The following is a 25,478-nucleotide window of genomic DNA, read 5'->3' as shown; positions in this document are numbered from 1 at the left end:
TCAGAATGGAGAGAGGTAAATAGTGATGTCCCACAGGGGTCTGTTCTGGGACCAGTCCTATTCAACATATTCATAAATGATCTAGGAACAGGGGTAAACAGTGAGGTGGCAAAATTTGCAGATGATACAAAATTACTCAAGATAGTTAAGTCCAATGCAGACTCCGAAGAGCTACAAAGGGATCTTGCAAAACTGGATTGACGGCAACAAAAGTGGCAAATGAAATTCAATGTTGATAAATGCAAAGTAACGCATATCGGAAAAGATAATTCCAACTATACGTACAAAATGATGGGATCTAAATTAGCTGTTACCACTCAAGAAAGAGATCTTGGAGTCAATGTGGATGGATAGTTCTCCGAAAACATTCGCTCAATGCGCAGTAACAGTCAAAGCTAACTGTTAAGTACCAATAGGAAAGGGACAGCTAAGACAACAGAAAATATCATAATGCCTCTATATAAATCTATGGTACATCCCCACCTTGAATATTGTGTGCCATTCTTGTTGCTCCCTCTCCAAAAAGATATATTAGAATTGAAAAAGGTACAGAGAAGGGCAACAAAAATGATTAAGGATATGGAACAGCTTCCCTGTGAGGAGAAATTAATAAAACTGGGACTTTTCAGCTTGGAAAAGAAACAAACAAGGGGGGAATATGATAGAGGTCTATAAAATGATAAATAGGGTGGAGAAAGTGAATAAGGAAATGTTATTTACTCCTTCACGTAACACAAGAACTAATGAAGTGAATAGGCAGCAGGTTTAAAACAACCAAAAGGAAGTACTACTTCACACAACATGTAGTCAACCCATGGAACTCGTTGCCAGCGGATGTTGTGAAGGCTAAAACTATAACTGGGCTCAAAAAAGAATGAGGTAAATTCATGGAAGATAGGTCCATCAATGGTTATTAGCCAACATGGTCATGGATGCAAGGCCACGCTGTGGGTGTCCCTAAACCTCTGATTGCTAGAAGCTGGGACTGGATGACAGGGAACGGATCTCTTAATAATGGCCCAGTTCTGTTAATTCCTGCTTGCATCTGGCATTGGCCACTGGAAGACAGGATACTGGGCTAGATGGATTATCGATCTGACCCCCTATGGCTGTTCTTAACAGTATCCTAAACAGCAAATAACTTTGCAGACACAAGACAGGTCAAAGAATTCCTCAGTCACATCTTCCTAACTGAATGTCAGGCACAAGTTTGACATGTTAGTCAACAGCTTCAGACCAATCTTGGAAGATCCCATCTGTGGTTTTGGAGACTGTCCAAGTTTTACAGTGCATGGAAACTAACGGTATTACAGATGGGTTTTAGATACAGTAAAGAGAGGCTGTACATCAAAGTCAAAGCCCTTCCTCCATTCAACTCCCATATTCCCTCCCTTTTCAGGAGGTACTGTTAATAAAGGAAGTACAGGCTCATCTGAATGCCGTAGAACAAGTACCTCTGAACTCCAGAAACAAAGGTTTCTATTCCTGTTACTTTCTAATCCCCAAAGGCCTCAGACCAATTTTAGATCTCAGAGCTCTAAACGGATGAATCAGGAAACTTCAGAATGCTGTCTCTGGCTTTAATCATTTTGTCTGTCTACTCTAGATAAATTTGCTTCTCTGACCTCAAAGGGGCATATCTCTATAAGGCTATCCCACTGCAAATATCTACCTTTTGTCCTTGATTCAGACCACTTCAATACAGAGCCTTACCTTTTGGCCTCTCCTCTGCTTCCTCCGTTTTTATCAAATGTGTGGCTCCAGTAGCATCTCATCTGAGGAAGCAAGGGTTTTTATCTTCTCTTAAAAAGAAAAGGAGTACTTGTGGCACCTTAGAGACTAACCAATTTATTTGAGCATAAGCTTTCGTGAGCTACAGCCTATGAAGTGAGTTGTAGCTCACGAAAGCTTATGCTCAAATAAATTGGTTAGTCTCTAAGGTGCCACAAGTACTCCTTTTCTTTTTGCGAATACAGACTAACACGGCTGCTACTCTGAAACCTATCTTCTCTTACTTAGACAATTGACTACTGAAGGGCCAGTCCAAAGAAGAATTAGAAGAAGCCATTGAGGTGGCCTGCTCTCATTTCAAAATCTTGTGTCTTGATAAACCAGGAGAAGTCCCTTTTTCAATCAGTCTTCAACTCTGTGAAAGAAAAGCTTTTCTTTCACAGAGAGGTTTTTGAAAATAACCATTTCCATACAGAGGCTTATGCTACAGCCCTTTCAAATGTATTTTCTAATGTTATTGGGTCTCATGGCCTCTACAACATATGCAATTCCATGTACCAGGCTCAGAATGAGGCAGCACCAAAACTGGCTTAAAATAGAGTACCGAGTGGCAGTCGGCTTTCTGTAATTTGATGATTGCATCCATAGAATATCCTCAGAGAATTGAGGGTGATCCATCTGGCTCTCAAGGTATTTCTTTCGCAGCTAAGTAATACGGTTAATCAGCTGGCCTTGGCAAGCCCTGGCACAAATAAAGTACTGGATCTTGATCGAGATCTGAAGTTCATTTTGACAGAGCAGTACTTCAATCATTCAGTTAAGACTCTGCTCTCTCTTGCTTTTATTGATGTACTGCTTGTCAAACTATCCCAAGAGTAGGAATATGCAGAGGACACTCAAAGAACAAACAAAGGTTGGTTACTTGTAACCGAAGCTCTCTGAGATGCACTCTGCATATTCACCCTGCCTGCCTTTTCTGCTCCTGCTGAGTCCTAATTTTGTATTTACTTGGTATTGAACTTTAGAGGTTGGAAAGAACTGAGGGCAGTGGCACCGATGCCTGTGCCATGCCCCTTGAGTCTGCATGGGGGTTGCCGGTGGGAGGAGAAACGGAGGGTGAGCCACTCCTAACAGGCACCACTACTAGAAGGTACAGCTGTCTTGCTACACCCAGTGGGTGGATTCCAAGAGTGTGAATATGCAAAGTCCATCTCGAAGAACTCCGGTTACAAGTAAGTAACCTTCTTTGCAGAGCTTTTGGGAAATGTGGTCTTCACTTGCGGCCTAACTCTGGATGTTACAGGAGACTAATGCTTACCCACCATTTGCAAAATGATTTGGAAGCTGTGGATGAAAAGTGCTGAGTAGTGTTAAATTCCATACATAAGCAGCTTTAAACACACAATGTCCAAAGACTTATGCAGACAGTCTCTCATTAGTTTTCTGTTCATGTGGATTTTGTATGATGCAACTCCTCTTTCTCAGCATATAAACCATGAGTGTGCTTCCTGTTCTACTGTGTAACATTTTGTAGACTCTTCTTAAAACCATGTCACCCTCTTTTGTGGCTTAAATGTAAAGGTCAGAAGTGTTTGGTTTTTAGTTAAACTTGTGGTTTTTTGGTTTGTTTTTTTTTAAAATCCTGTGGTGATGCTGACTGTCTTTTTACAGAATCTCATGTGAGTGCAATGTCTATTAATGGCTCAACTCGAGCACCAAGGCGAGGTCAGAACAGGAGTACACGTACATCAAAACAAACTGACACAGATACAAAAGTTATTGAAGTCCTTTGTAAAGAATATGGTTGTAACTTAGATGAGGTAAGATTTGTGCTTTTTGAAAAATTCACTATCTTAAATCTTGGTGTAATGTCCATCAAGCAAGGTGATATCCAAAACTATGATTAAAACCTGATATTATTAATTGAGGCAGCAGTAAACAATTTTTAGTTTTTTTTACCTGATCATCAGTCTGTTTAAATCCAGTGGTCAGTAGTGTTATCCCTTTCTCAATATTTCTTCCTCTGTTTAAAAATCTCCCTTTTGCTATTTGAGTGCATGCAGTTGCCTTTTGATATGGGAGACTTAACTGTGAAATAAAGCATCTAACTTAGTTTTTCTTTGAGTACTCGACGTGTGGATTCTACTTGTGGTGTGCCCCAGTCCAGCCGCTTGCAATGTTTTCATTAGTAGTTTCTAGTAAGGGTTGTACACTCCTTCCCTAGGGTATTATACTCTCAACAATGCCAACTGCCATTCAATTCCTTTGGACTACCCTAAGCCTAGCAAATGGAACGACATTGATGTTCTCTTTATAGTTAGTTGTTAGGATAGCCAATACTGAGCTATTGTGGCTTTAGTGTTTACTAGTGTGTGTTGCTTCTAATTTAAAAAAAAATACAATTTTTTTTTTGTTCCGAGTCAATTAGTATGTTTTTAGTCAGATGAACAGTTGACGACAGAAGCCCTATTGACATTTTAAAATATCTCCTATGGTTCTCCATATGAGTCTCTGTTAAGATTCAGGATCCACTCTGATCTCTAGGTTTACATATGCCAGCTTGCAGGAAGGAGAAATTTCATCCACCATCCTCCTTGAGATATAAAAATACTGTGCCTTTCTCATTTTTTTAACAACTCTTCTGATCAATCTAAAAAGAGATGAACTCATCTCTGTTCTTGGTAGCTGCACAGTCAGAACCGATGCAGAGACGTTAGATTTGATGCAATGATTGATGATCTTGGACTAATCTACAAGGATCTGTAGTCCTTCCTTCCTTTCTTTGGTTCCCACCTGTCCTTTTCCCAAGAGGTTTGGATGGCTATCACCACAAACCAATGGGTTCTGCAGATCATCAGGGATGTTAAGTTTCATTCCCTTTCTCCCATTCATACCCTTTCCTGGTCTCTATTCGGGGATCATTCTCGAGTGCTGAGTCAAGAAATACTTGACCTAATCAGTCTAGGAGTGATAGGATTGGTAACACAAGAATTCGTGGGAAAGGGCTTCTATTCCCCTATTTTCTTATACCAAAAGAGAAAGGAGGTTGTCATCCAATCTTAAACATCAGGAATCTAAACAAATACATTAGATTGAACCAACTTTCATATGGCAACTCTTGCTCCAGTTATTCCTGCTTGAGATCCCTTGCGTTGGTTCATTGCCCTTGAGTTACAGGATGCTTATTTTCATGTGTTGACATGCCATGCACATAAGAAGCATCTTTGATTTGTGGCTTTAGGAATTCACTGTCAATTCTGAGTACTTCCCTTTGGAATTTCTTCAGTTGCACAGATGTTCACCAAGTGTGTCCCCATAGTAGCAGCCTATCTAAGCAAACAGGGATTACACAAAAACAATGAGGAGTCCGATGGCACCTTAAAGACTAACAGATTTATTTGGGCATAATGTTTCATGGATAAAAAATCCACTTCAGATGCATGGAGTGAAAATGTGGGTTTTTTACCCACGAAAGCTTATGCCCAAATAAATCTGTTAGTCTTTAAGGTGTCATCGGACTCGTCGTTGTTTTTGTGGATACAGACTAGCATGGCTACCCCTCAGATTACACATTTTCCTTCATCTGGGTGATGGGCTTGTACAAGGGAACAGGTAACCTTAGAAGTGAAGAAGATCCTGTTTTCATCCCTAGCTTTGAGAATCAATTTAAAAAAATAGAATCTGATTCAGGTATAGCTGATGGAATTTGTAGGGGCTCAACTAGATTCACTAGCAACAAGTGCATTTCTTCCACAGATTTCAGACCAGAAGGCACTTTTATATACTACTTTCACAATCACACTTAGGCATCAGTGAAGATATTTCTCGAACTTCTAGACTGTAAGCTTTGACTTTGCCCATCTGTGATTGACCTTTTCAAGCTTGGATCAAGTCAATATACAAACCAAAAATGCACATGATTTGGACTCCTCACTTTAAGTGACCCGTTTTAAATTCTTTGAAGTGATGGGACAACAAAAGAAAATGTACATGTGGGAATACCATTTGCTGTTCCAATACCATCCACAATTCTGATGTATCCAGGAAGCACTGGGGAGCACATATAGGTCTGATGCCGACTCAGTCTGTGGCCTCATGGGGAGTCCTACATACACATAAATGTTTGAGTCTAGCTAGCAAGGCATTTCTACCACTGATCAAAGATTCTTTCATCCAGAGTCTCATAAACAACTCCACAGCAGCCCACTACATAAACAGAGAGGCGCAAGATCAGATCTATGTCAAGAAGCCACAGATCTGCAAGAATGGTGTATCCAGAATCATATCAATTTGATAGCTCTCCACCTTGCAGGGGAGAGCAGTGGCTTAGCAGACTCACTTAGTAGAAAAGTGACTGTCTCATGAGTGGAGTTAAATTATTCATTATTGGCCAAATCTTCTAAAGGTGGGAGGGTTTCTTCAGATAGACCTGTTGCTTCAAAGATCTGTTTTGTTCTCAAGTGGGAAAGAGTCTGGGTTCTATAGTGGATGCTTTCATGATTTGCTGGTCATTCCATTTGACGTATGCCTTTCCTCTGCTTTCTCTAATTCCAGGGGTGTTAAGGAAGATAAGGCAAGGAGCTTGAGGTTATACTGATACCTCCCACTTGTCCTTGCCAATTCTGGTTTTTGTAACTCCTGATTTTGTCTGATCATCAATTTATCATGCTTCTGTTTCAGTACAACATGATATTGCAGAACCACGGCTTAGTTTTTCACCCAAATCTAGCATTACTACATCTCATAGCTTGGGTGGTTTCTGGATGTCTTTATTAGGTAGAGAATATTCTTCAGAAGTACAGAATAGCTTACTTCAGAGCAGGAAATATTCTGCAAGAATTACATATACTTCAAAATGGAAGCATATCTCCTTATGGGTATTGTTGAAGGGACACACCATTTCTCAGGGTTCTAGTCCAAAAATCTTAGGTTATTTATAGTTAAAACATTCCAGTTTGGTTCTTCAATTAAGGTAGATTTGGCAGTGCTATCAACTTTTCATCGGTTTATAGAAGGTTTTGGTTTTCTCTCATCAGTAAGCAGATTTCTGAGACCTGTTTTTTTGTGTCCTTCTATAAAAAAGATTGCTCCAACATGGGATTTAAATCTAGTGCTTCCCCCCTCTAATGGAACCCCCTTTTGAATACTTATCAATCTGTCCAATTCACTTCTAATCCGTGAAGGTGGCATTATTGGTGACAATTACCTTAGCATGTAGGATAAGTGAATTACAAGCATTAATGATTAACCTTCCTTACAGTTTTTCATATGGACAGGGTAACTATGAGATGTCATCCATCTTTTATTCCAAAAATATTGTTGACTTTCATATCAATTTCTTCTTTTACCAATTTTCTTTCCAAGACCTTGTTAGTCTCCAGCTGAAGCTAAATTACATACCTTGGATGTGAAAAGATTCATTGTTCTACTATCCGGGTAGAAATAAATCTTCCTGTAAAACTTCAAGATTTTTTATTGATTTATGGTAATAAATCCCAGGGAATGGCTGCTTCATCTCAAAGACTTCATCTCAAAATGGGTATCTGATTATACTTGAAGTGCATATATTAAGTCTCCTTTCAAACATTTGAACTCATTCTACCAGAGCAGAAGCGACTTCGGTATCATGTCTGTCAGGTACCATTACTGCAGACTTGCAGAGCAGTTGCCTGAACTTTAGCTCAGCTGTTTACAAAACATTATTTGTTAGTGAATGCTTCTAGTACAGGTGCCCATTTTGGAAGGGTGGTTTTGCAATCTTTTCCCCTCTCCTTCCCCAAATAACTTAGTTCTCACCTCCATTTGAGGTTACTTCTAGCTCATCACCAAAAGTGGGATCCATATGTGGAGTACAAAGGAGGAACGTCACTTTATCTAATAGTAACTGAATCTTCGAGATGTCTTCACATGTGGATCCCAAGTCGCCCCCCTCCCTTCCCTGGAGCTTGGAGTCTTAATATATTTTGGATTCTGAGCAGTGAAGAAACTGAGGGGCAGTTGGGGTCATTGCTCACTTTATGCCCTCGGGAGAGGGAGTGCAAGGACATGAAGTGTGAGCATGACTCTTACAGGATGGGGATAGTGGAAACACCAAGCTACTGTGCTGGGGCACTCGCACACTATGAATAGGATGCACATGTGACGATTTCTTAAATAACCACAGTCACTATAAGGTAACTGCTCTTTTAATCAGCATATAAGCATGTAAGAGAGGGATACGATGAATATCTGCACAGTCTACTGTGGGCAGAAACTGAAGAGACTGGAGGTTGAAAGAGTACCATTATTTCTTTCCCCCCAGTTTGACCCTTCAGTTTTTTAGTGGTGGATATAGATGTTCACACAGTTTAGTAATTAACTTAAATCTTCAGCTGTGAGGATAGTGCTTTATTTCTGACTGTTTGAAATTAAGTACGCTCTGAGGTAATTTAAAAATAGCTTATAATAAGCTTAGCACAGTCAATTTGTTTTGCTGGTGTCTTGTTTGTAAAAATAACGTATGTTTAGTACCTCTATATATTGGTAATGTTATGCCATTTTACTTTTTCCAGGTCAAAAATGTATATTCCACAAGCTTTATTCCATTTTTGAATTCTGTTGGTATTGTAACTTCAAATGGACTTCCAGAGGTAATTAGAGTAATTAAAAATAGTGAAATATACTGTGGTTCATTCTAAAACATTTAAGATCTCATAAGTGTCCTTTCACTGTACTGCAGTTCCAGTGTCAACTTTAGAAGAAGCCTATAAATGGATTAAGGTGTGTTTCACAAGAAAAAGTGACTAAATAGGATTTCCAAGGTTCACAATAGGCCTTTTGTTTAAAAGTCGTCTTAATATAGGATATACAGTTGTTTGTTAAATTTTATTTAAACTTTAATAATGAGCTTCCTGGGGATGAACTTGCTACTCTTCTCAAAATAAAGTACAATTTTAAACAGTGCTTCATTCCTCTGATTCCAATAGGTTATTTACTTGTATTAATGCTACAGCAATATAAAGGCCGCAAAATCAAGCGAATCTCTCTAGAAGTAATTCTACACCTTCTCAGTTGTAAATTTAATTCAACCTGGTTCATCTGCTCTTGGATATATAAATATCCTCAAGATTTAGGCCATACTTTTGCAATTGACTAAACTGTGGACTGCTGTACCTCACAGAGAGCCCTCTTTACTTCATTGCAGCTCAGTGTGGGTGCAACATGCGTTACCATTGCTGGACTGAGGCCTTAAGCAGTAAGCATTTATGAAGCATAAAATGTATTAACTTTTTTTAAAATTGGATTAAAAATGGCCTTTACACAGTTAAACCTACCATGAATCAATCTGTATTTGTGGCAAAGCTGGTAACTGGAAAACATTTTATTGAAGCTGTTGTGTAAACCAGAATCTCCACAATTCCTGGTAGGCTATATTTTATTCAGGCTCCTAACAGGAATAAACAAAGCAAAAACATAAGACCCACTACAGACCTCTTCTGTCTTGAGTTCGATGCCCACTACTTCTTTGATAGTCTTTACCAACAGTAAACTTACAACAAAAACAGTCCCTAAGCATAGGAGACTCATGCCTTCCAGATCTGGCTGAACTTCCAGTCACGCTCAGGCAAAGTTAGCACACTACATAGTTCCTAACTTACAGATTAATGCAGCCTACCTATCAAACAAATCCAGTTGTTTAACTATTGCTAGTTCTGCATAAACCTCTCACACAGAATTTTAACATCAAAACCACCTGAAAAACATTATCTCCCAAACTCTGTGGATGAGAATCGTATGCGATGGTACCTTCAAATTACTGCAAGATTACAAATTCTACCTTCTTTAAAAATACCATCATCACAGGATTCTCACTCTTCCAGAGTGAGGAACTCCAGAGATACCCCAAAATAAAGGACTATACATAGTGCAATAGGCAGTGGTCAAATGTAGGCCTGAACAAAACTAGCAACAAATATTTCTCCCAGAATTTTCAGCCTTAGTTGTGATCAGTGTGAAAAGACCTAGTAGCATATGTCATTCAGTTTGATTACAAGAAACTTAACTCATTAGCATAAATAGCCGTTAGGATTGGATATAAATATTTAGACTAAAATTCCTTTTTTAAAAGTAAGCAAAACTGCCTGGGCTTGATGATGATGATGTTTAAATCCCCCTATAAGTGTGCATGTGACATTCATACTGACGTGGTAAATGTGGGCATTGGAGATGAATTCACACTTAGAACTGCTGTTTTTGGTAAAGATTTGTGCTTGGTGAACAAGGTGGTAGCAGTAGCAGCAGCTGACTGGTTTATGTTCTAAGGCTGATTTTCTGAAATGGAGAAGAAATCTATTTTTAAAAAAAACCCTTAATTTTCAGAAAATTGTGGGGTAGTAAACACTTTCCTGCCAAAAGACAAATGTTGAACAAGTTATGAACATAGTGTATGAAATGAGGGAGTTATAATGGAACTCAGAAGATAATCTGACGAGAGTAAAACATATTCTTTATCCCCATGATTATATGATTGTGTTACACCTGAGATTTGCCTGGTGCGGCTGAGAGTGGAGATGAGAATTAAAAGTGGCGCTAAGCATCCCAGTCTTGAGACTGGCTGGGCGTATCTCAGCCTCACATACAGCTTAGGTTTGGTCTCCACTCAAATTATATTGCCATAGCTACATTGGTCAGGGGCGTGCAAAAAACGCACCCATGACTGACATAGCTGTGCTGATAAACCCCCCAGCATACAAGCCACTATGTTGATGGAAGAATGCTTCTGTGGACATAGCTGTGTCACTCAGGGAGACAGTGTCCCTACAGCAACAGAAAAACTACTTCTATTGGTGTAAGCTGTGTCTATGCTAGGAGGCTATGTTGTCACTGATGATGTTTACACTGTGGAGCCTTTGCTTTAGAGTGGTCTGTCTTCTGTGTTATCTGGGGATTACCAGAGCACAGCAGCAGTCTGGGCATACATCCTGCTTCCAGTATGCTGAAGGGCATGATGGGGGGGGAGATGCCATAGAGTCAGCACAACTCGCTCTATGCCACCTGTGAGCATCCTCTGATAGCTGGCTAAAATGGGTTTATGGCCATACAAGAGCAGTGCAAAAACTGGAGTGAGGGCCAATATCGGGCCAGTTACTTTAAACCCTCCTCCTCCCCCAGCTCCTATGTTCATGCTCAGTTTAAAAAAAAAATACAAGAACAAAAAAACTGCGGTTTTGAAGCTTCATAAACATATTGCATATAATTGCCTAGGGATTTTTTTTAAAGAAATAAGACAAGGTCATGCAGTGGAGAGATCTAATCGCTGCTAGAAAATCTGCTCTTGAGTCTTGATTTCAAACTTCCTGGCCTCTGAGGCACCAGTGCATTCTGGAGCTCCAAATCTAAGACGTTGGGAGATTTGAATTGAATCGTGATTGCCTCTTTACCTATCCAGCCAGACCCTGCTCTCACAGCACAGAGCTCCAGATATGTAGAAAGGTTGTCCCAGGAGTCAGTGTATTTAAAAAATTCCACTTATTTGTAGGCACACCACTCCCACTCTCTAAAAGACTTGGCCCATTTCAATGAAATTTCAGCTATTTTCAGGGCTCCAGGAGAAGTTTCTGAGGAAATGTGGGCTCCAAACTGGAATTTTTCCATCTTGTAGTAGGCTGCTGCGGGGGCAGGGGGCAGGACCAGTGACATCAGCTGCCAGAGCCTGGTGACCGCTGCTAGGAGCCGCTGGAGCAGCAGCTGCTCCGGCTGACCCAGGGGCTACTGCTTGGACAATCCCTGGGGCCAGCTGCCAGGGGCTGCCCAAGCAATGGCTGGTGTTGCGGTCCCTGGGGCCTCCTGAGCAGCTGGTCCCCGAGCCAGCTGCTTAGGCGGCTCTCGGGTCAGCCACACTGGCTGATGCACAAGTCACAAAGTCATGGAATCCGTGACTTCTTCGACCTCGGTGACAGACACAGAGCCCTAATTATATCTACAGTGAAATGACTTTGGGAATTATGAGAAATTTGTGTCAAAATAAATTAAATATCTACATTAAAATAGAGAATGAAACATTCCTCTCCCTAGTTCATGAATACAATATTCAATACCTTGTCAAAATGGATCCTAAAAGAATAAAACTTCCACACTTTTTAGGTTGAGGATCTCTCGAGACAATATGAAGAGCTTTACCTGAAAAATAAAGATATAGACGCACGATTATTTCTGGATAATGATGAAACTTTGCAGCGTAATCACATAGAATGGTAACACTCTCTTCTTAATTCTTTTTACTCCTATATGATATATAAAGATAGCCTAAAAGGTTTTACTGTTCTGACTGGTCACTTTTTACACTGGAAATTCAGGTCCTGTCTAGCTTAAGTCTTTTTTTTTTTTTTTTTTTTTTTTTTTTTTTTAGTATTGTTAGTCAGGTAACACCATTTTTAATCATTGTCCTGGTCGGTCTAAACTAGGTGCTAACTGATATTTAAAAACATTTTAACTAATTATTTTAACATTGCTTATTTTCCCATTCTACACAAGTCCTTGGAGTCATAAGTGCAAGTTGAGCAATTGAGAGAGGAATGGATTCTCAGGGCTTGTCTACACTGACCCACAGTTTGGCCTACAGGAGTGAGTGCACACCAAAGTGCTGCACTGTAACTCCTCCATGTGGACTCTGCAGGCATGAGTTTTAGTTCATGCTCACAGTGCCCACAGCCCGAGAGTTGTAGTGCAGCACTTTGGTGTGCACTGTTATTTACACCCTCCCTAAGATGAACTGCAGGGCAGTCTAGACAAAACCTTTAGTTACACTGTCTCAGACTTGTTAGTTAACACCTGTTGAACTTCAGAGGTTAATGTTTTGGAGAAAGGACATCTTTTCAGCACTTCTGTTCCTTCAATGAAGGTGTGAGAGCTTGCAATATGCATCCTCTAAAGCAGTGGGTGTGCCTGAAGAATGCCCTGGTTTAACTAAATGGACTAAATTGACATAGTTAAACCAGGGAAAACCCTTAATACAGCTGCACATAAACAATTTAAACCTGTTCTTTATCTACTGTATTTAGCTTAAATCAGTAATTTACAGACAATAAAATATGGGAGCTGCTGGATACTGAGCTCTCCTGAAAATCTTGTGCATGGTTTTTGTTTTTTCCAGCAGCTTTAAAAGTCATTTTAGAAAACCTCTTTTTAATTGAGACTTGCTATATTCAAAGATCAGTACTCCATAAGGTTTTGCTTTTCCCCCTTCTACAGCTTACAGTTGGAACGAACACCAAGGAAAAACAACCCAGATGAAGAGCTTAATCTTATACTTCCACAGACTCCAGTTCGGTATGAAGTATTTAAAAAAGTTGCATCCATTTGTTTTTACTTGAACTGGAATTTTCTAAAAATTGTTGAACTGAACAATGTAGCAGTTCTGATTCTAAGATCACTTTAAAACGCCTGTAAGGTGCTGACAGCCTCCTGAGAAGTGCTGAGTTCCTTCAACTCCTATTTCCCTTGAAATCCATGGGAGTTGAGACCACTTGGGCAGCTTTGAGTACATTTCAGGTTTGGTACCCTAAATATAAAGGGAGCATGAGTTATATGTGTAAAATAGATCAGTGTGCCTGAAAGTGTGAAAATGAACTTCCTTAAATGTGCTGCTCATTATTTCATTCTCTGCATCACTGAAGTGCATTTTAATAAAACATTTTCTTCCATGCTTGCTGTGTAAAGATTTGACTCTTTAGTATTCTGTGGGGAGAGAATTTAAAGAATCATACACTTATTTACTACTTTCATTTTCACATACTAGTAAAGATACTGTACTGACAAGAAATAAATTCTTGCTACTCTTTACTGTTGCAGAACCTATATTGTTGTGGGAGAGAAACTGGAGGCTCTAGGTTTGCACATCTGGAATAAAATGTAACTAAAAGCGAATTGAAGAATCTTTATTACTTTATTACGATTTTCTAACCAGAAAGAACTCAGCTTGACTTTCAGTTCTCAGGTCTAGTTGGCAGTTTTGTGAGTTAGACTGTCTCTTTATTTATAAACTCAGCATATTTAGTAAGGAAGCCATTGACAGACAAACTTCATGATGCCATTTGTGTAATCATTTTTCAAATTACAACAGCATTTTAAAACAAACTGCAGAGCTTGTGAAAGGCTAAGATTCACGTCCATGAAGCCTGGAATCTTTGGTCCACAGAAACAGATACAAGATAGGCAGCAGTAGCAGTCCAAGCTTGCACAAAGTTTTGCTGATGTGCCTCTACTCTGACTTGCCAAAAACCATTCTAGAAGCAAAGGGGGAAGTTGAGACTTTATGCCTATTCAGTCCTTTGCCTCTCTTCTCAAACTACCAGACGGGTGCCAGCTGACAGTTATACAGACCTGGTCACTTGTCCACTAGGAACTGGCCGGGGACCAGCAACTCATTTTGCATAGACTACATAACTGCCAGCAGATGGCAGTAAACTTTTGGTCACTTATGACCCAGAGGTGACTGTATGCAACTAACTGATGGCTCATAAGGATTATTATGAAAACTTGGTGTTTACTTTTAAACTTACTGTAGATTCTCCCTACTTGACAGTGTGTGTCTGAGCCAAAGCCCATTAAAGTCAGGGAGAGTCTTTCCGTTCACTTTAATGGCTTTTGGATCAGGCCCTTTGAGTAGTGTTTTGAAAAATAGCTTTACCTAGGGGATATCTGGGTTTAAATACTAGGTAAGGGCATAATAACACTGAGTTGTCTGGTTTCATTCTAGTCCTTTCATATAACAGCTCCTGTACTGCTTCTTCCCATCCATGCTTTTTTTTTTTTTTTTTAAAAAGTCTGTTAGAGAAACTCAGATCAAAATTTTTAAAGTGGCAGAAGAAAAAGCAGTTCTCCCTAGAGTGCCATGACCCAAGTAATCAGGCACTCATATAAGTCTGTTCTGTCTGTGAATAAAAGCCCCCATCTCTATTTACTCAGCTAATCAGAAAATTTTCTTTAACCCCAGAGAGATACTAATCAGAGATCCATTTGGGACAACTCTAACCAGTGGGAATTGAAAAGCGTTTTTAATAGGGTGCATAAAAAGAGATCTCTGAAAGTGGGAAGCATAAGGGAACAATGCCATAAGGTCTTACAGCATGCCAGGACCCCCCAAAGCTTGCTTTCTCAGCAAGTGTTGAAAGTTGTCCCGATGTGGCCATTTACCAGATCTGTCTTGACAAAAGCAGTTGCGGCCTCAGCCTGTGTAAGAGCCAGAAGAACTTAAGCACAAGATATGAGGGACCGTTTGTGGCTAGGGAAAAGGGATATGAAGAACTTCATGTTAAGCAAGCTAGCTAAATTCACTGTCATAAGTTGTAAACCCTCTGTGTTTTATCCAATATCTCTTATGTCCTGAATATACATGAAGGCTGATCAAGAGTGGAGGAGTAAGATAATAAATTTCATTACTGTTCGACTGAAATTTGTGGAGTTGTTACATTTGCTTCCTCTTCGTGTAATTTTAATTAGTTAAAACAAATATACAAACAAAGCTATTGTTGTTCAAATTTACTTATGTCACTCAACAAACAATAATGGAAAAAAAAAACAGAGATGGGAACTGTACCCATGTGGGCTCGTGCTCTAACTTCTTAGCCACTCTGGTACCTATGTAAATTTAATGGCTGGGCATACCCAATCCTCTTTCTGTTCCTGTTTTATAAAACAATGAGACTACAGACTTTCGATTTAAAGAACCTTAGACAGTCTGCCAGGCTTAAAAAGGATTTGATAAATAGGGGTAAATTATTAACCAAATATTCCACTTTATTAATAGGTATTTTATATGGCTAGTTTTATTTTGCATATTTTAAGTCATGAACAAGCTTCAGTTCTGGTTACTAACCTTACTTGAGTGCACACATGGCAAAACAGCTGTACAAATTATCTATACATTGTTGGATTATAATTTGACCACACTAATCTGTCATTCATCAGAAGGTTGCGCATACCCAGATGCCTATTTATACCATTCTGAGCGAGCGTGCTTATCTCAGATCTCTAACATGCTTTTTACAGCATAATCTTTTTTTACCCAGTGCCATAACACCTACCACAATGATTGTTAGTACTGGCAACAATTTGATGCTGTATGTTTTCTCCCTAATTTTTAAATGTAAATATATTAAACAAACTTTACAATACATTCACTTCAGAACCTAATAGTTTCTCAGGAATATAGTGATGTGGAAATATAAACTACTGACACTTGTCAAGCTGCTTAGTAGATCTTGAGGATAAATTGTTAAATCAATCATACGTTTGTTCTATTAAAATTTTTTTTAAAATCACCTGTAAAACCATAAATAGAAAATACAAGCTACATAAAGACATTTTTCTGAAATATAGCACACTGTGGAAGGTTTGCATGTCAGTTCTCTTAGATTTAATTCATGTTGGCTATGTGCCTCAGATCTATATGTATGTGTATATATTATCAGGCAGGAGGATGTATGTAACACCCCTAAAATCTGGAAATGTGAGATGGTCAGGCATTAATGCGCACAAAGAAGCACCTGTCTTGTCTGACAGGATCATTTTTAACCATTAAAAACAAGTAGCATTTCCATCACCATCCCTGCAACTACATGCTATGTGAGAGGAGTCCTTATTCCCGCATTAGGGCTGGGCTTCCCGAAGGGAAACCATTTTTAATTTAGTGTAACAAGAGCTAGCCTCTTGGGGTGCTTTTAATTTAATTTCATCATTTTTCTGGAAGGAGCAGGAGGACCCTATGTATTGTCACTACCTTTTAAACATTATCAATCTTTAAAGACAAAAGGCCTCATAGTTACATGGGGTAGTTTTTTACAGCTTTCTAAGCTAAGGCATTGGACTTGAACCAATGGACAGCATCTGCGTGGGTTTGAAATCCATTTTTGGCAAGAAACCTATCGGCATGAGTGTAAGAGCCTAAATAGGTGGTGGGGTTTTTGCTTTCACCTTTTCTGTCTGTAAAAACAGGTCTAACAAGACAATTTCTGGAGAATTTTTTGTTATGTAAAGTCTCTGAAAAGGAGGAAAATGTGTGAACTTGTAAATAACTTGGATAGTATTTTAAACTTTTAAATCAAAATAGTGATAAAGGATTCTGCTCACTTTTCCTAATAAGAAAACAAACTTAAATATTGGTAGAGTTGTGCATCCCAATATTTAATATCTTCATTTAATTTAATCAGCTCATCTTCATGACCCATGTTATGTAATACTACAAATCCTAACTTGTGAATTATCTTAAAATGCATCTGGTCTAGCTAGAGCGATGGAAGGTGGGAGTGGGACTTCCAGACACATAGAGCCTTCTTAATAAAACAGGAAGGGGGAGTGGTTTCAGGTTTAATGTGGCCACTTTCTGATTTTGAGTCTGTAGAATGAAAAGACATGTATTTAATGCACCTTGTTGGCTATTGGCCGGCCTAGGGGAGTGATGGTGGTGGTCATGATATAGAAACAAACGTTCTCCTCCAAAATATCTGCGTCAAAATTCTGTAATTTCTTATGACACTGCAAGCCTGACAGTACAGTGCAGAATTAATTTTAGTTCCTGGATCTATAGATGATGCTACAGCTATTTTTTGTAGATAAGAGTAAAGAGAAAAATGTTTTAATTTACAAAACCTCAGTTTTAATTATAATTTGGTGCTATTTGCACATCTTGTTTGCTGATATTAATGTTTAGCTTGTTATCGTTCTGTTGTTCCTTTACTTTGTTGATGTTGATGTGATGGGGTTGTGGTGGTGATGATGAATATTCATAACTTAAATCAAAGAAGTTAATTTCCCCATCAGTTTGATTTATTACTGAGTTAGTTATGTATTGATTTGTTCTGTTTATAGAGTTGCTGTGTGCATTTCAGTAAACTGTGTCAGGGAACAATTAGAAAATTCTTTCCTGATATTGAAGGTGCACAAAATAAGCGTTTAACATATTTTATTACATTTTTTTCAGGGCTGCAATGAATACTATCCAGCAGTTAATGATGATTTTAAATTCAGCAAGTGATAAACCATCAGATAATCTCATCTCATATTTTAATGTAAGTGACTAGGTTTTTTTAACTAGAGTAAGCATTTCTGAGGAAGTACCTATACAATTATATCCTTTGGATTATCAACCAGATATATAGCATGTGTTCTTTACTAAAGGTGACCTAGAAAGGACTTCTTAAAAATAGTGGGGATTGTGCCCTCATTTTCTTCTTTATGGTTTATAAAGGTGTGTAAGAAATTTCTGCTTAATTTTTACCTTAGAAATATCAAGAATGTCAACTCTGATCTTTGTAGTTTTTGATGGAGGATCAGTTCAAGATTTGTTTCAAATATCCTAATGTTCAGTGCATTGTGAAACCAGCAAGGACGCAGGAATGCAACAGCTCTTGTACCTACCATAAGTTATGAATATAATATCTTTAGTACACGTCTTATTAAGGACTCATGACAGTTTAAACATGCGTTAGTACTGTTCTTTGAAAGAGAACTAGTCTGTATGTGAATTTTACAAGCACTTAACAACTTGTTGATATTTTGCTGGAAATCTTATGGTCCTTCAACTACACTAAGATTACTTTGTTTAGGGGGGAAAAGCCAAATCTGTATTGCTAGAGGCTGTATAATGAACAGGAGACAGGTCCTGATTCAGTAAGATATTTAGGATTTGTGTACATGGGAGGGAACAGAGAGCCAGGAATAGCTAATGGTTAATAGCTACTGTTCACTAACTTCCCATGTGGACTCACTTATTCTGTGGTAAGAGGTCCTTTGTGCAATTTAGATTAGGAAGTAGATTAAGCTAAAGTGCACAAAGGTACGCTTATTGTGGAATAAGTGTCCACATGGGGAGTTGCTGCAAAATGGCTCTTGTGCTTTAAATTTATACCCTAGCTACTTTTCACTAATTTTGCCTTGAATTCCCCTTGTGGACAAGCTGTTAAGTGCTCTAAGATAGGTACATACTTAAGTAGTCCCATTGACTTTGTGTGAGTAGTTCCAATGTTTAGAGTTAAGTACGTGCTAAGAGGCTGTCATAGAGCGCACTCGCCTCCAGACTGGCACCTCCTCCTTGCTGTGCTGGGAATTGGGTAGAGGCTCATGCGCCCATCCACGGTCTGCACACCGTCACTCCTCGGCAATCTGCCTGCAATCTCTCTCATAGCATCAGGAACCGCAGCATCCTCTTCACGGCTTGGCCCTCCAGCTGTGTTACTATCCATGTCCCGTCCCGTTCTCCCCTTCCCCCACCCCCCTCTTCCGGGGAGTTTAGCTCCTAGTCCAGTCAGTTCCCCAGTAGTCACTGCAGTCAGTTGTCCTGCCAGTGTGGGGTAGATGCCCTATCACAGATGCTTTTTGCTGAATCAGGCTGTAGTTAGTGGATATTGCTAAGGATAAAAATATGACCACCTCCTAATCTCCCTTAAAGATTCAGAACTACTTCTTTGTGTAATGACCCTATGGCTTCGCCACTGTAGGTGTGCTTGCGTCCCTGACTGCTGATCAGAGAACTTCAGTAGCAGTGTCTGTTATGCCTGCATATGCATGCTCTCGCCTTGTGCCTTGCCACGAGGCTGGTCAGCATGCGTGGGCTAACTCCACTCAGTTCCTTCTCAACCACCCCTGACTAGAGATGGAGTTATTGGCATTCTGTTAGCGACTATTACCTTGTGCTTTCTTTCTAGAGCTTAGTTTTTAGTAGTAGTTAGTCTAATATCTTTTATTTTTGACATGTTCCCTCCAAATAGTTTTTTCTTCCCACCCTTTCCATTGGGGACCCATCCCCCCCCCACAACGGGGTATGCCTGATTCTCTGGGCTTCAAGAAGTGCCTTTTCTGCAACAAGGCTATCCCTGTTGCACACATGCACTCATGGTACATTCGTTGCCTCGGGGAAGGACACATTCCTCAAAAGTGCACTCTCTGCCAGCAACTTAGACTTCAGTCTCGCAAGGATAGAGAGCTAGGGCAGAAGGTCATATTTATGGAGGCAGCTCTCAGACCATCTCCGGACCTGTTCAAAGACTCTCCATGTAGATGTAAGTCTTCTCCACAGCCCTCAACATCCAAGGGCCATGGGTTAAGAAATCAGCCGCCGACCCCTCTTATAAGTTGAAAAAGAGAGCAGGAAGTCCCCACCGTGAGCTAGCCACAAACAATCCCCGGCATGCTCAATATCCTGGGTACCATCGGCACTGAGACAGACCAAGCCCGGTACTCACAGCCCAAGGAAGACTACAGCGGCAGGCAGAGATACCTCTGGAGGAAGTCAAGGACATGCACCATAAGTTCCTGAACATCCTGCACACATCTTCCTCCTCAAAAGTGGTCCTCCCTATCAATAAAGCCCTTCTTGATCTCGCAAGAACCATATGGGAGATCCCAGCATCAGTTGCATTGACTTGCAAGTGAGCAGACAAAAAGTACTGTGTCCTGGCCAGAGAAACAGAGTTCCTTTTCTTCAACCCTCCACCTAACTCCATTGTGGTGGATGCTGTCAATTCTTGTGGCCACGAACACCACATGAAGTCCATGCTCTATGATAGGGACGGGAAGCATCTGGACATATTTGGGAGGAAGGCATACTTCTCGGCCACAGTTCAGTTTTGAATTGCCAACTACCAAGTACCTGTGGTGAAATACGAGTATGGGAATTACTTGAAACTGAACAGTTTTATTGAGCAGCTGCCCAAGTCACATCACAAACAATTTAAGGCCATCATCCAAGAAGGTTTCAGAGTAACAGCCGTGTTAGTCTGTATTCGCAGAAAGAAAAGGAGTACTTGTGGCACCTTAGAGACTGACCAATTTATTTGAGCATAAGCTTTCGTGAGCTACAGCTCACTTCATCGGATGCATACTGTGGAAACTGCAGAAGACATTATATACCTTGTGGTATATATACCTTGTGGTATATAATGTCTTCTGCAGTTTCCACAGTATGCATCCGATGAAGTGAGCTGTAGCTCACGAAAGCTTATGCTCAAATAAATTGGTCAGTCTCTAAGGTGCCACAAGTACTCCTTTTCTTTCTGCGAATACAGACTAACACGGCTGTTACTCTGAAACCTCTCCTTACAATGTGTATGATAATCAAGTTGGGCCATTTCCAGCACAAATCCAGGGTTTAATAAGAATGTCGGGGGGGGGGGGTTAGGAAAAAACAAGGGGAAATAGGTTACCTTGCATAATGACTTAGCCACTCCCAGTCTCTATTCAAGCCTAAGTTAATTGTATCCAATTTGCAAATGAATTCCAATTCAACAGTTTCTCGCTGGAGTCTGGATTTGAAGTTTTTTTGTTGTAATATTGCAACTTTCATGTCTGTAATCGCGTGACCAGAGAGATTGAAGTGTTCTCGACTGGTTTATGAGTGTTATAATTCTTGACATCTGATTTGTGTCCATTTATTCTTTTACGTAGAGACTGTCCAGTTTGACCAATGTACATGGCAGAGGGGCACTGCTGGCACATGATGGCATATATCACATTGGTGGATGTGCAGGTGAACGAGCCTCTGCTAGTGTGGCTGATGTTATTAGGCCCTGTGATGGTGTCCCCTGAATAGATATGTGGGCACAGTTGGCAGCGGGCTTTGTTGCAAGGATAGGTTCCTGGGTTAGTGGTTCTGTTGTGTGGCATATGGTTGCTGGTGAGTATTTGCTTCAGGTTGGGGGGCTGTCTGTAGGCAAGGACTGGCCTGTCTCCCAAGATTTGTGAGTGTGTTATTAGGACAGGATCGCCGCCTTAACAGCCCGATATTACATTGTTTTAATATAGTTTAGTTGGAATGTGAGGATGTGACTTTCTGCTTCTGGGCTCATGGCTGCTGGTCTCCTAATATGGCTTCAGAAAAAGGACTCAGCCTTATACTTCCACACATCTTCGACTATGCACTGGCACTGAAAAGATCAGAGCTGTCCCTTTTAGGATCCACCTAGCGGCAATAACAGCCTTCCATCATCCAGTGGAGGGGTACTCAGTGCTGTCACAGCCGACCACCAAAAGGTTCCTTAAGGGTATTGTAAACCTCTTCCCACAAGATCAGCCTCCTGCTCCCACATGGGACTTAAAATTAGTACTGAAAGGACAGACTAGGCCTCCCTCTGAACCAGTAGAATAGGGGAAATAGTGGCTCTGATTATACATTCCCCATATTCAGTATTCTTTGGGACAAAGTTGCCCTCAGACAACATCCAAAATTTGTTCCCAAGGTAATCTTCCCGTTTCATATGAACCAGTTGATTCACCTTCCAACCTTCTGTCCCAAGCCTCTCAGAGACAACAGAGAGGCTATATTACATACCCTAGATGTCGGAAGAGCCCTACTCTTCTACCTGAACAGGATGAAGGCCTTCAGGAAGGCCCCCAAACTTTTCTCCTCCATTGCAGAATGATCCAAGGATTTGGCAATATCAGCCCTAAGACTTTCCATGTGGGTCTTCAAATGTATCGGACAATGTTACAAAGTTTGCAATATGACCCCTCTGGATACTATTTGTATACATTCCACAAGGTCAAACTCCTCATCCATCGCCTTCTTCAAGAATGTCCCTATCTCAGAGATCTGTAGAGCAGCGACATGGGCGTCAGTCCACACTTTCACAGAACATTATGCAATCACTGGGGACTCCGCCTCTGATACCACCTTCGGCTCCACAATGCTGTCATCTGTAACTGACCCGACTCTGAAGTCCCAGCCCTCCAGAGGGGATACTGCTTGGGAGTCACCTATAGTGGAGCACCCATAGGGACACTACTCACTGCAGAAGGTAACTACTATTTTAACGATGGTTCTTCGAAATGTGTCCCCCTGTGGGTGCTCCACAACCCACCCTCCTCCCCTCTGCTTCAGAGTTTTTGTCAATCTGTGATAGAGAAGGAACTGAGGGGGGTTAACCCACACCCGCTGGCTAGCCTCGTGGCAGAGCACGAGGAGAGAGAGTGCGTGCATAGGCCTAACAGACACTGCTACTGAAGTTCTCCAATCAGCAGCACAGGGACACAAGCACTCCTACACTGGAGCACATATGGGGATACACATCTTGAAGAACCACCGTTACTGCAGAAGGTGAGTAACTTCTTCCATAACCATACTGATGACCTAATTAATATAACGGTGTGCTACAAAACTGAAGTGGAAAAATACTCTTGGTTAACTTGTAAAAACATGTTTTTACATACCTAGTTAAACAAACTATCCTTTTTTCTAATATGTTTCAGAACTGTACAGTGAACCCTAAAGAAGGTATCCTGGCAAGAGTGGAAAATCTTGGGAACATCTTCAAAGAGAAATTTGCTGAAGCAGTTGGACAGGGATGTGCTGAAATTGGCTCACAGGCAACTAATATTTTGATTTCACATTATTCATTTGAATGCTATCAGCATTAGCTAATGCGAGACCAAATGTACTTACCAGCCTTTTACTGTGGAGATTGGGAGTGATAAAATATTTTCTCAAACTGGGAAACTGGGCATGTAACCTCTAGCAAGGCTCGAAGATGCTATTTGACAAACAAATCAGCAAACATAGGAAGGTCTAGAAAGAAAACAATGCATACATTTAAAAATATTTTAAAATTAACGTTATTTTAACAAAGCATAGGAAAATTACCACAAAGTATTTTAACATAGTTGAAACTGTATATAGTTATCCATTAATCTGCCCTCATGAATAGGATTGCTGAGCCTTTAAATGGACCTGGTGGCCTGTTTCCCATCCAGTCATCAGGCCACTTGTATTTCCCTACAGTGACTTGCATAGCAAGTTCACCCAACTTAAAAGCTCAATATCTTCCAGCTGTCAGCTCTGCTATCTCATCTTGGCAACTGAAAATTGACCTCTGCAGTTTGACTTAAACATCTTCTTACAACTTCAGTCAGTCACGATCCCCAGTAATCCTTGGAGACCACCCTAGCCAACTTCGCTGGGACAAATCAGATTTTTTTTAAGTGGTCCCAGCATGCACATTCTTTCCAAAGGACGAAAGTGTATTTTGGCTTTGTCACTGAAGTCTGATTCAACAGTCTTATACTATGGCTTGCATAATGTGAAATTTTGTGTAATGTTCTTGACTTTCTTCATTTTTAGAGATATAAGCTTGGTGTAAGGCTATACTACAGACAAATGGAATCCATGTTAAAGTCGGTAAGTTTAATGAGGATGCATTACTCTTCATACTTTGCTCCATTTGAGCAGTATTTCATAACCTTGCGTCTGTTCATATATTTCAGGAGGAAGAGCGCCTGTCAGTTCACAATTTTAGGTATATGTTTCTAACGCATAATAGAAAACCATTATTGGTGTGCTAAGACTAGTATTAAGGCCTGCATATTTTATTTTTTCCAGCAAACTTCTGAACAATAATATCTTCCACACATCTCTTCTGGCCTGTGCTGTTGAGGTTGTTATGGCTACATATGGCAGTAAGTTGAATCTATAGAATTGCAAGATACTATTGCTGTTGTTTATTAGTAGTAATAGCTATATAGAATTCATTAAATTAGTAACTACATATGCACATTAAATTTAAGTATCTGGAACTGACAAACGGCAGTAAATCAGTAAATACAGAGGGAAAAATTGACAGGAGATCGTATCACTTTAATACTGAATAACTAGTTCTGGTCTTTTTTACTTCAGGGAATGCTTCACAAACTGATGGCACCAGTGCTGAAACGGATTTGTCTTTTCCATGGATTCTCAATGTACTTGATTTAAAAGCCTTTGACTTCTACAAGGTGATTGAAAGCTTTATTAAAGCAGAACCAAGCTTGACAAGAGAGATGATAAAACATCTAGAACGCTGTGAACATCGAATTATGGAATCCCTTGCATGGCAATCAGTAAGTAATGTTTTAAAATAAGTAAAAATGTGTTTGTCCACTTCATGTGCCTATATAGAGAAAAGAAATTATACCCAACTCCATTAGATTATATATACAATTGTATTATTAAGAGTTATTAGTAATAAAATAAATCACAAAACCAAAATTAGCTTGGTTTATACAGGTCTTAAAAGATAAAAAAGAGAGGGCCAAATTATCACTGGTATAAATCAGTTTAGCTTGACTGACTTCAATGAACATATGCTGGTTTACAATCGTCTGAAGATCTGGCTCAGAATATTTTAAATGCACTACTCCCAAACTATACATAATATTTTGGTGCCAGTAAAAAACAGACAAAAAATAAAAGTATAACATTTATTAATTCATGTTTCTTTCTTTTTCTTGACACTTGTTGCTCCTATTCAGAGCAAGAGCCTTAGTACAGTACTTGGATATTATTGTTAGTGTTGCTGAATACTAAATTTCCTTGTTCCCTACACTTGGATCAGTTTAGATTTCTTGGTAGCTCTGTGCTGACCTGATCTTGAACAAACTGGTCAGTGGCAGTAAACTTGTGATATTTGGTACATGTTTCAGGCTTGTAATGAAGAGTCAGCTTAATATGTCAAGGGAAGAGGACCACCATGGAAGAGTCTGTTCACTGAAATGTTAATGTCTGGTGAACAACTTTGTGTAGCTTGCTTTAAATGAATCCTAAACCTGCAGCTCTTTCCTTTACAGTGTTGCAGAATTTGTCCCTTGCAAGGAATGTGATCCTTGGATATATAACTGAAGGAGTATAGAGTAGAAGTAGGAGGTGTTATTTCCACTCTATAAGAAATCAATGAGACCTGTACTGAAATATTGTATTACATTCTGATAACACTTTAAAAGGATGTTGAGAAACTGGAAGGTTTCAA

The 25,478-nt window shown here is 39.8% G+C and overlaps 1 protein-coding gene across 3 annotated transcripts in view; it reads left to right on the top strand.

Annotated features, from left to right (window-relative positions):
• RB1 (RB transcriptional corepressor 1) overlaps positions 1-25,478 on the top strand; it is a 165,277-nt gene that overhangs the window by 49,320 nt on the left and 90,479 nt on the right. For all 3 annotated transcript variants that reach the window (XR_012640524.1, XM_074960742.1, XM_074960752.1), the window contains exons 8-17: positions 3,403-3,551; positions 8,283-8,360; positions 11,854-11,963; positions 12,961-13,038; positions 17,690-17,777; positions 22,951-23,067; positions 23,819-23,875; positions 23,962-23,993; positions 24,077-24,153; positions 24,371-24,573. Coding sequence is in view for 2 of the 3 variants with exons in the window: in XM_074960742.1 (XP_074816843.1) it covers positions 3,403-3,551; positions 8,283-8,360; positions 11,854-11,963; positions 12,961-13,038; positions 17,690-17,777; positions 22,951-23,067; positions 23,819-23,875; positions 23,962-23,993; positions 24,077-24,153; positions 24,371-24,573 (989 nt within the window). In the remaining variant the exon portion in view is untranslated. The remainder of the gene's footprint in view (positions 1-3,402; positions 3,552-8,282; positions 8,361-11,853; positions 11,964-12,960; positions 13,039-17,689; positions 17,778-22,950; positions 23,068-23,818; positions 23,876-23,961; positions 23,994-24,076; positions 24,154-24,370; positions 24,574-25,478) is intronic.

The sequence above is a fragment of the Natator depressus genome, chromosome 1 (genome assembly GCF_965152275.1).
Source record: "Natator depressus isolate rNatDep1 chromosome 1, rNatDep2.hap1, whole genome shotgun sequence".
NCBI lineage: Eukaryota > Metazoa > Chordata > Testudines > Cheloniidae > Natator > Natator depressus.
This window is presented reverse-complemented; position numbering and strand designations above follow the sequence as displayed.